Source organism: Pithys albifrons, chromosome 23, assembly GCF_047495875.1.
Source record: "Pithys albifrons albifrons isolate INPA30051 chromosome 23, PitAlb_v1, whole genome shotgun sequence".
NCBI classification, from domain to species: Eukaryota; Metazoa; Chordata; class Aves; order Passeriformes; family Thamnophilidae; genus Pithys; species Pithys albifrons.
Genome location: NC_092480.1, coordinates 7380977 through 7394990, shown reverse-complemented (window position 1 = coordinate 7394990; position 14014 = coordinate 7380977). Strand labels below are relative to the sequence as shown.

The 14014-nt window shown below is 46.6% G+C and overlaps 1 protein-coding gene and 1 pseudogene across 4 annotated transcripts in view; both read right to left on the bottom strand.

Annotated features, from left to right (window-relative positions):
• Positions 1-14014, bottom strand: part of CDON (cell adhesion associated, oncogene regulated) — a 57322-nt gene that overhangs the window by 5968 nt on the left and 37340 nt on the right. For all 4 annotated transcript variants that reach the window (XM_071576126.1, XM_071576129.1, XM_071576128.1 and 1 more), the window contains exons 11-18: positions 13627-13755; positions 12125-12331; positions 11296-11477; positions 10015-10120; positions 6746-6868; positions 5104-5331; positions 3769-4040; positions 1368-1447 (exon numbers count right to left, since the gene is read on the bottom strand). In XM_071576126.1, the coding sequence (XP_071432227.1) occupies positions 1368-1447; positions 3769-4040; positions 5104-5331; positions 6746-6868; positions 10015-10120; positions 11296-11477; positions 12125-12331; positions 13627-13755 (1327 nt within the window). The remainder of the gene's footprint in view (positions 1-1367; positions 1448-3768; positions 4041-5103; positions 5332-6745; positions 6869-10014; positions 10121-11295; positions 11478-12124; positions 12332-13626; positions 13756-14014) is intronic.
• LOC139682242 (cytochrome b-like) overlaps positions 13839-14014 on the bottom strand; it is a 1049-nt pseudogene continuing 873 nt past the window's right edge.

Below are 14014 nucleotides of genomic sequence, written 5' to 3'. Positions count from 1 at the left end.
ACAAGTTATTTCTCTATCAGGCAGTCAAATATAGAACGGGGATGTGAGGACTCAAAGTTCAGGCCCTGCTGATGAGTCGTCTGGGAGGAGCAGTGCAGATGAAGAGGATGGAACCCTCTCTCTGCTTTCTTAGGAAAGAAAAGAGCAAGTAAAAAATTAAATATGCTTAAAACTGGAACGCGAGCTCTTAATTACAGCATAACACATACAGCATGTTCCAGATTACAGCGAGTCACAGACATCCTGGTGAGAGCTGCTGCAGAGCCTGCTCAAAAACACACAACTGGTGTGTGAGGGAACATGCTGGGCTTCCCTGGAGACCTGTTGGGATGCTGGTCCAGGCAAGGCATGCCCAGCTCACGTGCAAGCAGCAGCTCGTCAACATGACACTATCACGCATATATTTATGGAAGCAGGAAGGATTTAAAGCCTATTATAAATGATACTTTAAAAATTAAAACCATGAAAATAAAGTGAACGTGTTTTTAGTCTTCAACAACAGCTTATTTGTTGAACAGGAATTGGACTTGATGCTTGTGGGTCCAACTCAGAATATTCAATGATTTTATGATTAATTTCAACACAACTTCTCCAGATGCACATCTGAAGGCAGCTGAGCATATTAACAATACAGAAAAATCAAAGTATGACTGAAAAAAAAAGCTCAGAATTTACCAGACAGTAGTACAGCTCATCTGAGTTTCAGTCCTATTTATCATCATTAAAATAACCAGAGATTTAGTCAGAAGCCTGGGAGGATATTTGTTAAAACTTGTGATAGTGAAAAACCTACAGTGTAGAAGACAGATTTTCCCTTAATCTATACAAGAATCCTCTTTCCCATGAAAAAATCATATCCCACGCTGACAATGGCTGGTCAAATCGCTCCCGAAGGCCTGAGGTTCTTCAGAACCTCAAATCCCATGTGTTACAAAGGATAGCATTGTGAAGGCAAAGGGGCAACTCCAGTTGGTCAGTGCTCTTGAGGGAATGGCAGGAAGTGTAAAATGCAGAAGAGCAATTAAATCTGACTTGACAAATTCCACATGGAATAATTTTGTTATCTTGAAACTGAAGGAAACACATGAAATAAGGATTTTTAAAAAATCCAGTGCCCAACCTGTCTCCCTTCCTAGAGAGCCTCAGAGGAGTGTGTTGAGCAAAGTGAGCTCTGGGGTTTAACAACTTGTTTTATTCTGTCCTATGGACAATTCCCAGCTATTCTCCAAGTCATCCCCTGACACGGAACTCCTTGTGCCCTGAGCCAGAACTCCAGCTCAGCTTCTGTCAGTCCCAGCTCCACCACAGCAGGCAGAGCGAGGGCTGCTCTGGGGGCAGATCCTGCCTTGGTGCAGGTTGTGCCTCACCTGTTATTGTTCCGACAGTTCCGGCAGCTGATGCACTCCGAGGGCTCAGCCTGCGGCACGGCCGTGTAGACCCCGCCACCCTGCACAGGAGGGAGCAACAGCAAAGCATTAGAAATCAGCACTCTTCCAGCATCCCAGAGAGGTGCCGAGGAGGCAGCTCAGCTCTTTGACTTGGTTTTCCGACCCCAGTCACCTTATCAGTGCCCCGCTCTGGCCTGAGCACGGCACAGCAACACTGAGTGATTGTCCAAAGGCCAGGGAGGGCTCTGCCAGCATGTGTGTCAGGGAAAAGTAAATAACTGCAGCTTAGACAAGTATGTGGTCATTTCCCTGGTCTGTTTTCAGCTTAATATGCTGAGGTTTAATTTAATAAACACACTGTAAATATGTTTATTTTTAACGCTGATGACAGACACGAAAACGAACTGCTGTTCGTTAGCACTCCAGGCTCGCTTGGGGAGACAGGGGATTAAATTCAGAGGGCTGATGTCACACACAAACCCATCCCACTTTCCTGTAATTACTTTGATTAGATCAGTTTGCTTTGCTACACTGATTTTTGAACTGTTTCGTATTTGTACAGATGGGGTAATTCCTCAGCCAGCAATGACTCGGGGTGCGAGGGATTTTGTGTTGTTGGTTTTGGCTGACAGGGCCATTACAAGCCAGTTGCAATGCCCAGATTAACACATACCTCATTGCTGGGGACCGGGCGGACAGTGCCGCGGGAGCGCTCGGAACTGGCTGCGGAGCCAGACTCCCACCGGCTCCAGGAGGGAGCCAGCCTGGGAAGACTCACCTGGCTTTTGGCAGTTCAAGGGGTAGGGAACATTTAACAACCCTTATTTTTGCACAAACAGGGCTTATCCTGAAAATTTTGAAGGATAGGGAGCACTGAGGAAATGCCTAATTAGTCTTGATTGCCATCCTGGCCAGTCTCTCCCTTCCTCATTTAGCCCAACCATTAAAACAATAAAGAGCAGAGAGGATGAGAACATCCTGTTCCTCTGCCTCGCCCACGTGCCAGGCCCGGACCTTCTCCATGGGCAGATTGTGTGACTCAAACTTTCTACAACAGGGAGTGGGGAACAGAAGACTCAGCCCATCACCTGCTTGCTGCCAGGCAGAGGCATTGTGTGAATTTGTGTGGATCTCTGATGGCAAAGAGGAGCTTCAAGCACTGAGACCTCTGTCACCACACATGTATTTCCTTCTTTTTCTCCCAAAAAATAAAAATAGGAGGGAGAAAACATCAGTGCAAGTCCCCAGGCTTTCTCACAGGCAAGCCTTTAAGCACTGTAAATGTTCTCTCCCTCAGGACTTTGAGATTTCTGGAGAGTTTCACCCACTGTGAGGTTGGACAGGTCCAAAAACCCAGCTTGGGCCTTGGTTACTCTTGAAAACAACAAAATATGGGCACTTCTTTCTACACAAGCAGGCCAAGGACAAAATCAGGTGAAGAACCGACTGGTCTGAGCTGAAACTGGAGGGAACTGAAGCAGTAACTACTGTGCAAGTGCTAATTTGTTGTTCAATAAAATGAAGTGCTTGTGCTCAATTACCAACACAAACAATAGGCCCATTTTTTTTCTCCAGAAACAGCATGGGTTATTCAGACTTTTGAACTTTTTCTTTCAGTTTTCCTGGGCAATGTTCACAGTTTTGAGTAAGTTTAGTAAGTTTGAATGCAAGCCATCTGTTTCCATAGACAATAATGAAATCATTATTCTCTCTTGGAAACGGGACACGTTTCAGCAAATGAAGTATTTTTCCACAGCATACAAAGGTTGGATCGCAGACTGAAATTAGTTTTTAATTTTATTTTCAATTTCAAAACAACAAACGAGTCTGTCTCAGCAGTCACAAACAGGACACTGAAAAAAAAAGCAGCAGCGTTATTGCACTGCTGCAGTTCATGATGTATGGGGCACTTCATTCCGTGGAACCTCCTGCTCTTTCGTGCTTTGCCATAATTAATAGCATTGCTCAGAGTTACAGATCTGAAACAGGTGGGGGGAAAACGGGTGATCCATAAAGCTGCAGAATAAGCAGCTATAATTAAATCTATTTAACTTGGAGATTGAGAAATACCATATGTATGAGGAAAGGATTTCAGCCCAGCACTGAGGCATTCTCAGAGCTTACATGCTGTTAGGAGGAGGGTAGAGGCAGATTTCCCAGAGTAAGTGGAATTCTTGCTGTCATCTGATATCCTCAAATGAAAACCATGATGTTTGTATCACAGATACCAGCCCAGTTGCTTCCTCTGGGATAAGGAACACAGTGGAACTGGCTGTTATCAATGGATGAGTATTCCCCCACCCGAATTAAGTCAGCTTCCACAGCCCCTGACTAAACCCCGAGGTCTGGGCTGAGCCTCCCACCCGGTGTAGGCACTTACGTTCACGAGGTGGTGGGGGTGTTCATAGTCCATGTGTGTCCTGGGCAGGGAGTTGGTGTGCCCTGGGTACAGTCCTGCTCCTCCATTCATGATGCCATTAACTCCATTAGCAACTTTATGATGGACATGGGGACAGCCGTTGCTGAGCCCGTTGCTGAGGAAGTTTCCGTGGATGCTGCCGTTGACTCGGCTCGTCCCGGGGAGGGTCGTGTACTCAATCATTTGCCCATTGATATCCACCCCTTGGTAGAGATACCCAGGAGGGTCGTATTCTGCAAGAGACATTATTGCTGAAAGCACCTTTATTGCCAAAGAGCAGCTAAACAGGCGTCCCTGAAAAATAAATAAACTTATTTTGTCTTTCTCCAGCTTTTGTGAACTAACTCTGATATTCAAGGGCTTAGTGTACAAACGTAGACATGGAAAACAGCCACATCCTGGAGAGCAGACCAGGAATGTTGGTCTGGAAGGACTTGGCTGACATCAATCACTATGAGAGTGTCCTAAAACCGGGCCACTTGTATCATCAATAGCCCCTCTGCTATCTGCTATGAGCCACTTCCCGAAAATCTCGCTGGGCTGCAGCTGAAGGCACTATCTTATCTTGCAAGAAGTTTTGTTTCATTTTTCTCTGTCACAGAGTAAGGACATTTAAAAATAACCACAAGCCATGGCAAGAGCAAGGCTGATTTATGCACAAGGAATAGAAAAGGCCAGTGCACAGATTCCTCTGGGACCAGGTTGTTGGTGGGTGCAGAACACCTTGCAAAGCTCCTGCTCCAGGCTCCTGCTCGCTAATGAACAGGTTTTTCTGATTAACACCTCTCTGACAGACTTGGCCGTTGAATGCCATCTCACTGTGCAGGGACTGAGAGGTAACAAGGGACTTGTCCTAGTGCTGCACATTCTGTTTCTTTCCAGATACAATCGAGAAAGGGAGAGATCCAGGGTTTAACTCTCCACATTTAACAAGTACTTAGAATTACACACGCTCTGCCTCTGCAACCATCAGAGACCTCGGCAGGAGCTGAAAGTTAAATATAAACTGCAGAAACTGTGCCCAGGCCTTTCCTACACCATTCTCTGGGTGAAGCTGCAGCACAACCCTCCAGGGCTGCAGCAGGGCAGGGAGCACCAATGCAAAGCAATTCAGACATTGCTGCTCTTGAAACCCCAAATCTGCACCTAAGGCACACCTAGAAGAACAAGTCCCTACAGAAATGCCAGCTGGCTCACAACAGTAAACAGCTTCCCATCCATAAAACGGAGCATGAACGTTACTAATTTTGCTCTGGTAATATTTTCATCACGGAAGGGAACCAGCCCCCCACTCACTGTGCATGGCGTTCTGCTGCCGGTTCTTCCAGAGGCACATGGCAATGAAGACGATGAGGATGAGGACCATGACGCCCAGGACACAGCCCACGATGAGGTACAGCATGTCGCTGCTGCGCACGGGGCCGGGGGCGGGCACGGCCCCGCTGCCCCCCGCCCGCTCCGGGGCGCTCGGGGGGGTGCTCAGCTCCCTCCCGGGATACTCCGACGCTCCCGGCGTGCGTTTCACTGCGTGAGGAGAGACAGGTATGGGTACGTTCACCAAATGCATTTTCTGAACGTGCTTTTTTCATCATGAAATGAAAATAATTACTGCTGAGTTCAAGTCTTAATGCTTCACAAAGAAGCTTCCAAGCCAGTATTAAATCCTACAAGGAGAAGGCCAACTGCTATTGGGTAATAGCTATTTGCCTTGGAAAACGGTGATTATCCCTCCTGCTCACCCCCCCTTTGAGGTCACAGAAACTTTAACGAGCCGCTCGAGGTTCGAATGGCTACAACTGCTCTAACTCCCAACTTGAAAGAGTGCAAATCTTTCCACTTCTGAGGTCAGGAAAAACCACAACACGCCTTTCTCTCTCTCAGCCTCTGCCAGATGACCTACTTGTATCTGCTGTGAACCCTCCTAACCCCGTCTCCAAACTATAGAGTTGAAGATACCAAGAGCTGAGCAGAAAATCTCTAAAAACAAGATGCTAGTTTAATCCAGGAATTACACTTACATTAGCTTCCAGAACACCACAGCTCAGATTCATTTCATTTGACACTCAAAACCTAAAAGAGGTGCCTGGCTTAGGAGTGAAGCTGGTCAGAGAGACACAAGCACCTCCATGGAGGTAAATTGGATAAACTGGATCACCCCTATAAGCCTGGAGGAGATGCATTTTAAGGAAGAAGCAGAGTGAGTGACAGAGTACATTTTGTCAATTTTAAAATTAGAGAAGAAAGTTATATTCCTTGCTAGAGGGAGACCAACTGTGCACGGAGCCTTGAAGCCCTGCAGCTCCTACTCCTTCCTTCAAAGGTTTCACTACGCACTTCACTGAATTTTGATGCTTCCGTTCCCAGAGGGCTTTTTTTTTTTTTTAAACATTTTTTCATAGCACTGCATTTGAAGTTTACTGTCTGCATTTTCCCTTTACAGCCTTACTTGGTTTTAGAGATTAAAGGAGAGAGGAATTCTTTGCAAAATAAATGTGACTGCCATATCTGACACTTCCCGAGAACAGTACAAACTTTGTGCCAGAGGCATGCAGGATTAGGGATGGAGGCAGCCAACACAACCATCAATTGCTGTGGTCTGCACTTATACAACGTGTCACAGAGCCCTGAAGACATAAAACAGACGTACAAATCAATCCTGTCATCTTCAGGCACATGGTGGCTCCTGAGGAGAGCCCATCAGCAGCGCTATCTCTGAGCGCAGGCAAAGCTGCAGAGCTTCGCCCAGCGCCTCGGGAGTGCAAGGGATCACTTTCCACATGTTCAAAACAATCCCAGCTTCGGAAGACAAAACAATCCTCCAAAACATTCCAGAAAATTACAGTCATCTTCGCAGCTGACTTCAGTGCTGCATAAAGAATTCCCCACAGTGGGTATTTCATGCCCCAAAGGCCCCCTCGGCCCAGTCCTGCAGCCTCACCTTTGGTCTCACAGATCATCACGTTGCTGTACTCGCTCTCCCCACCCTCGTTATAGCACTGCATCTTAATGTCGTAAGAAGTTTCAGGCTGCAGGTGGTTTATCAGGTGCCACTGCTTTGTACCTGTGAAAGGAGGAAAAATAAATCAGCTGCAGATCAATTACTCCCATGAGCCAGAATTAGGGACAAGTGTATTGCAAGGTCCTTCTCTACCAATTGCAGGGACATCGCAGCTCCTCCTGACAGCACAGAAGTCTTTAGTAACAGTTTGTGGACTTGGCTGAAACCATGACCTGTGAGTGGCATCCCTGCCCATGGCAGGGGGTTGGAACTAGATGGTCTTTAAGGTAATTTCCAACCCAAACCATTCCATGATACCACGAGATTCAGATTATCTTGTGAAACTGGTAATTAGAAGAACCTTCTGATAAACAGAAGTGAGTCTTTTTCACTATTGGCAATTGATTTAAAAAAAAAACTCACATCCTCTACAAAAGTCACTAAACTCAAAAGAACAGACATTCAAGTGTCCACATCTGTACATTTAAATTCGACAGCAGCCCTGTGCATCCTAAACACGGAACTGCTGCACAGATGGGTTTAGGGTGGGTTATGCTGGCAATTTACCATACACTGGGCAAATAACAAGGAAAACTGGAAAAACTTGGCTGTGGTAAGACCCTCTCCCAGCCTGCAGCCCTCGAGGTGTGACTGCAGCCTCCTATGTCTCACAGGAGGGACAAATCTGGGTCGTCCAACTTGGCCAAAATGTGCATTTTATTGCCCATCCTGGGAACGCGGCGAGGCTGTCCCGGTGCCGCTGCCCCAGCGGGGCCTGAGCCCAAGCCAGGCAATCTTCTCTAATAGGACCGTTTTGTCATCTCTGGCCCCCGGCCAGCATTTCATTTAGACACCCTCCTGAAGTACTGAGCACTTCGGGATAAATCACTCCCAGTTTTTACTTTCACGGGCTTGTGACAAACTGTAATAAACAGCGACTTTTTTTTTGGGGGGAGGGAGTTTAATTAACTGTTTGAGTGCTCTTAATCCCTCTTGGAAAATACCACCTCGAACTGTTTCCACCGTTTCTAAGGAGCTGTCATACCACCTACTGATTTAAGCACTAAGAAGAAGCACCGAGGCTGCTCGGCGGGCGGGGCGGTCACCGCGACGCTGCTCAGGCCCCTCCGGGACCCCAGCCCGGGCCCGGGTCCGGGTCTGGGTCCCCTGGCAGGGGAGACGGGGGGCCCATCCCGGTGGGATGCGCTCCGGGCTCAGCGCTCGCAGAGCGCCCCAGGCAGGGCAGCCGAGCTCTGGCTGAAGCTGGAACCGCCTTTCCCTAAATCGCACGTTTTCCCAAGATTGAGACTCGCTTTTCCCGGCGCCCCCACCCCCAAGCATTCCTTTCGGTAATTACTACACCAGGTTTTAGGTTTCCGCTTCAAACCATTAGTGGAACTGGAATCAGTACAGGCACTTTAACTGTCCTCTTCGTGCACCATTAGCAAGGGAAAACATTTAAACAACTGACATCAGACTGCATTTACATTTAAAATTCAATCTCCAGGACCCTCGAAACCGAGAAATTCAGACCAGAAAGAAATTCAGGCCATCGATGCAGGACAGGGTTGATTTTGTTTTGCTTTGCTTTTGCTTAAAGCTGCTGAGAGATACCGAGAAGCTATCGGAGTCAAGCTTTTTGCTTGTTTTTTCCTTCAAATACAATCTGATTTTGCCTGTAGCAGCATTTATATGGGAAAAAAAAGTTTTCTTCAGAGTTTTGAATGTCTTAAAAGACAAGACTTAACAGGAAGCGGTGAGGAAAGCCTGCGGCAAGCACTTAGCTAAGACAGGCATCAAAACACTTTTTCCACAACTCATTGCAGCCATTTCAAGATAAAATTCCCTGTCAAAAAACAGACAGATTAATTCAAAGGTAAAAGAGGGGGGGAAAGTGAAGAACAAGTGATTTATGGCAAAAATACCTAGAGTCACATGCTCCTCTACATATTTCACATCAAGTGCTTCCAATCACACTTTAATTGAAAATAGTTCTCTCTTTTTTCCGCCCATTGAAAATAGTTATGTCTCTTTTTTCCCCCCCTGAAAAGCTAATTTAGGGGAGCACAGTAAAGAGAAGCTGAAGTTTAAATCTTTCCACCAAGTGATTTCTGTTGCAGGCTCTGGCAGAGCAGAGCAGCTGCTAATGGTTTCAGACTGCCACAAAGAGTTCAATACACACAGCTCGGAAAAAAATCCGAAACAAGCTAATTTCACAGCACAGTGGAGCCCACTTAAACAACTAACTGCTCAGTGTATAAGACTTATAAACACACAAGTTCTGTGTAGCAAAGGCTAAAATACATTTGCAGATGAAGGTGCAGCCTGCATAAAGTTCTTTTAAGCCTCCGAGCCCAAACTCTGGATCTTTAATAGCTTTATGGTGTGCAAAAGCTTATGTCATGCATCAAAGTACTATGTGCAGAATTGTCTGGCAGGGGAAAATTTTCAAAATAAAGGCCCATTCCTCTTGTAACTGAAATAAACGAGGGGGAAAAAAATAATTAACGTCATTGGGCCAGAATGAGATCACTGCGTTTGCTCAGCCCGAGCAATAAGGACATTAAATAAAATATTTTTAAAAGGGTTTTCCACTTCTGGACTAATATAGACATTATCTAATAACTTCTTCCAGGAAAATGATGATCTAATATGCACAGGGGAAAAAATAACTTGATTAAAAGGCAAAATGAAGCACAAACATACCTGCATTTGCAGCGTGCTACAACACTTGAGGCTAAAAGCCACTTCCTTAAGGCGGGAGAAGTGATTAGTTGAAGTAAGAGGAGAGATTGCACACAAGGTACTACCATCTTAGAAAGTATGTGCTGGGGTAAATAATTTTAAAAGCCAGCTAGTTATTAGTACAGTCTGTAACCCAGATGTTTTTACCCTGGGTTAAACCTCATTTATGCTGCTTTCTCTTTACACAACTTGAAGCTCTACCAGTTTAAATAGAGCTGTATTAAGGATTTGCAGCAGTGTAACAAGCCAAACTTAAACACAGTTATTTAGTTCTCAACTTTCCACAACGACGAGGCTTCAGAAGGAACAAACTAGCTCATGTGTGGGCAGAACCTGACGTCAGGTAGTTGAGATTGCTCCTTCTGTGAGATATATTGTGAAGGCCTGGTTTGGGAAAAGCAGTTTAGACTGCACATAAACACAGCCAGGCAGGCTGCAGGCTGTCCCTCCCATGGGCCCCGTACCTTCCACAACGTCCCGCTTGTAGTCACTGTCGTTGTCACTGTCAGTGGGCCGGTAGTAGATATAAAATCCTTGGATGGGCGTGTTGTTGTTGCTTGATGTAATGTACTGCAAGAGAATTTGAAAAGATAGCATTAGAGAAGAGAGATTTTAACTGAGTCCTGCTGGCTTGTCATCACCAAGTATCTCATCCTCTGGAAACATGAATATTCTTAATAAGGTTGTGCAAGCAAAGGTGACTGAACTCCTCAGGGCAGCTGAAGAAAGGAGTGTGGGATGGGGATGAGACTGACTGGGGCTGACACTTTCTTCCCACATCAGTTTTGAAACCCTCAATTAGGGTTTGACCACGAACAGCCTGAAAATTTGTGTGATTAATGGAAATCGAAAAGTTAAAACCATTTTTACTTCAGAAAGAGTTAAGGGCACTCTAAAAATCGGCTCAAGAATCTTTAAGTTATGCACCTCCTGAGGAACCAGAGGTTATTTTAAGTTTATTATCCTTAACATCTCTTAAGGCTGAGCTAGCAGAGCAAACTAACACTGGGAACTCTGCACATTAAATCCTCCAAAGTATACCAGGAGGTTAGATTTCAAAACAAGAGCAAAGAATTTCTGTGGGTTTCAATAAGGACTTTAAAGTACTTGTTTACAATAGGCGAGGTAACAGGGGAAAGGAAAACGTTTCTCTAACATGAAACCTCCACTGGATGTGAGGGAAGACGTGGATTTGAAACGCTCCCAGCCACCCCAGCCTGGATTGACAAAAGCAGCAGGAATTGCAGGAAATGGAGCCAACTTGCTCACAACTCATGGCATGAACAGGGCTTGGGACAGAGTTAAGCCCACTGGTGCCTCTGATATGTCTGTGCCAGAGCAGGTGGACTGAGGCGGCTGCAGCCCCTCACTGGAGCTGCCAGTTGGGTCACATCTGGCGTAACCCGAGGAGGGCTGTGTGGTGTCCCCGGGGGGCTGCAAGGGGAGTGGGGTGGAGGAAAGCTGGGAGATGGTGCATACGCAGCAGACAATGGACAGTGTTGCCTCTGAGGCGGAAAAAGGGTCTGGAAATGGGGGCAAAGGGTTCACGGGGCACATGGCCCATTAACTCTCTCAGTTCTGCCACATGGGCATGAAGCATCTGAGCCCTCTGCCAGAACACGATCATCTCCGAGCCTCAGGGGCAGAAACCACCGCTCACCACTCTGCAAATAGCTCCTAATCCTCCACTTTTAATGGCCCCAACAGCACCAGTTGTGAGCAGCACAGGACACCACGATACCCACCGTCCACTTCAGCATGATCTGGGTGTCGCTGACGGCCTCGGTGTAGGCGATGTGGGGCCCCGCGATGGGCCGGCTGGAGAAGCGGCCGCTGAACCCGGACACCTGGTACGGGCGCGACGCGGCGCTGCGCGGGCTCTCCCCGTAGTTGTTCACTGCGATCACTCGGAACCTGTACATTTCTCCTTTTAAGGGAAAGAGGGAAAGAAAGCAGCCGTTGGAGCAAAACAAGTACTAGAAAGAGGATTCAAGGAGAGACTAAACAGATTAGGGAGTACTTTTTGCACAACATACAGTTAGAAGAAGCAGAGGACTCCTTGCCACAGACTGATGTGGAGAAGTACAAACAGCTTCTAAAAGTCACTCAAAGAAAACCCAAAGGCTGTTGCACACACAGATGGAGATGCCTCCATCAGCTCAGGAAGTCCCTAAACTGGTGGGTACTGAGAAGATGCTTCAAAGGATCCGTATCACCCTCCACTCCCTCTCCTCTTGCACTCTTTCCCTGAGTTTTCATGGCTGGACACTGGGAAAAGTCAGGACAGACATTTTTCCAGTAATGTCTTTTTCTCTTTGCATTCTGAGTGCTCATTAGAAGGACAATTAAGTTAAAAATAGCAGTGATACACTACCCTCCTCTCTACATGAACAAGTATTAAATTATGGTGGGTTTTTTCCCACTTGGAAAGCCAGAAATCAACTTGAATTCATGTAATGAGCTCCTAGGCCACACACAAACCCCAAACCTAATCAAGCAGAAACGGGATAATTCAAGCAGAAGTTAAAGCGAAAGAACCAAAGCGCTGCAGTATTGAAAGATCATTTCTAATACCTGGCTCCAAGTTCTGAACTTCCACAGACAGCTTGGAGGGAGAGATGTTGTCAGCTGCGACGAGCCAGTCGCTGCTGCGCCCCAGGCGCTTGTACTCCACCTTGAAGGCAGTGATGGGGGAGCCCCCGTTGGCCCGGGGGATCCACGTGACGTAGACAGATGACTCCGATGCTGTGGAGATGGTGGGTCGGTCGGGAGCTTCTGGAACTGAAACGGGAAATTCAGTTACAAGAGGATTAGAGTCAGCTGAAACTTCATTCTCTGTTAACGACTGATTAGACTCATTGCTGGTGATTAAATTGGACTTCACATATTAACAAGGAGAATCTTAAATCCTCCTGTAATCACCACTGCCCTTACTCTGCTGGAAAAGATGGATGACAAGCAGCCAACTGAGGAATTGATGATTTTATCAATAAAATATTAAAAAATTATACGGTATTGCACTACCCCAACCACCTCTACATGGAAACAGACACACACACTAAGTTAACACGAAAAACATGATTATTATTTTCAAAACCCAAAAAACCCTCAGACCCAATGAAACTTCAACCCATCCCCACTGAGTGCTGGAGAAAGGAGAAGGAAGAACGAATAAAGTATGTACCAGGATATACTTACGGAACTCACTGAAGTTACAGGCAGCAGTGGGACAGAGAGAAGGGAAAGAGGGCTGTTAGTAAATCTGGTTGTAAGAGCTGCGAGGCTTTACTAAACCTGCCTGGATTCATGAACGTGGAGCTGGCACTGAGGAGGGGAACAGCAAGGAACAGCAGGCTGGCAGCTTTGGGGCATGAAGCAGCTGAACATTTGCAGCCAGGCACAAGCAGGGCCCTTGTGTGGCTCCTGTGACATTCAGTGCTCCCCCAAGTGTGCAGTGCTCCCAGCCTGTGTGATTAAGCCTCTCCACTCACCTGTGGTTCTACCCCAAATTGCTGATAATTTTGAGATCTCAGCCTCTAAGGAAATCTGCCTTCATCAGGCCAAGGGTTCACAGGCTGGGGTGGGTGAGAAAAAGGACTACAAACATGCTGTTTTCACTGGAAAGCAGGCTAGAAGTCACACCTGCTGGGAAGCACTTGTATCTCCTCGCCATCAGAAATAAGCCCATCCCTGGGAAGCCACAGGAAGACAGAACAGATATCATCCACTTTGAGAACTTAAACCTCTGACACAGACATTTCCTGTTCCTCTTTTTCCTCTGGCTTTTTCACGGTGGAAGGGAAGAGAAAACCAGAGTATATTGCAAAAAGCAACCACAGGTTTAAAAATGAGCATCGAGAATGTGGGTTGTATGTGAAAATGCTCTTATTTTTGGAGAGCCACACATGCAGGTAACAGCATCCCTGGAAATATTCTATGCAACAGAGCGGCCTTGGAATAAACAGGAAATAGAAGAGGCAATACAAGCACCTGGAGCAGTAATAAACACAGTAACAAACACAGCTCTTTGCAACACAGCTTTTAGCACCTGAATCACAAACCAGCCCCACTCCTACCTCCACTGTATCGAGACAGGTCCGGAAGGACAACACCGAAATTATTTGTGCCTTCATGAACAATGGGATGTTTAGGGATGCCCACAGGTGGAGATGGAGCCTGAGTGTTTTTCAAGGATGACGTTCTTTCTAAGAAAGATTTGACAGACAATACATCAGCTCAGGGACTGAATAAGGAAATGCTGATCAGTGACCCCCGCAGTACGCCCACTCTACAGGGTCCAGTTGCTATGGCACAGCCGTGGCTCCGAATCCCAAGCTGAACAGTCCAGATAGCAATCAGGGAGTTTCTCTGGGAGAGGAAGAGATGAGATTTCCCCCACCAGCCCAGGGAGTGGAGTTGTGGATGAGTGACTGTCCATCTGCAGTACTGACACCTGCTGTGCTT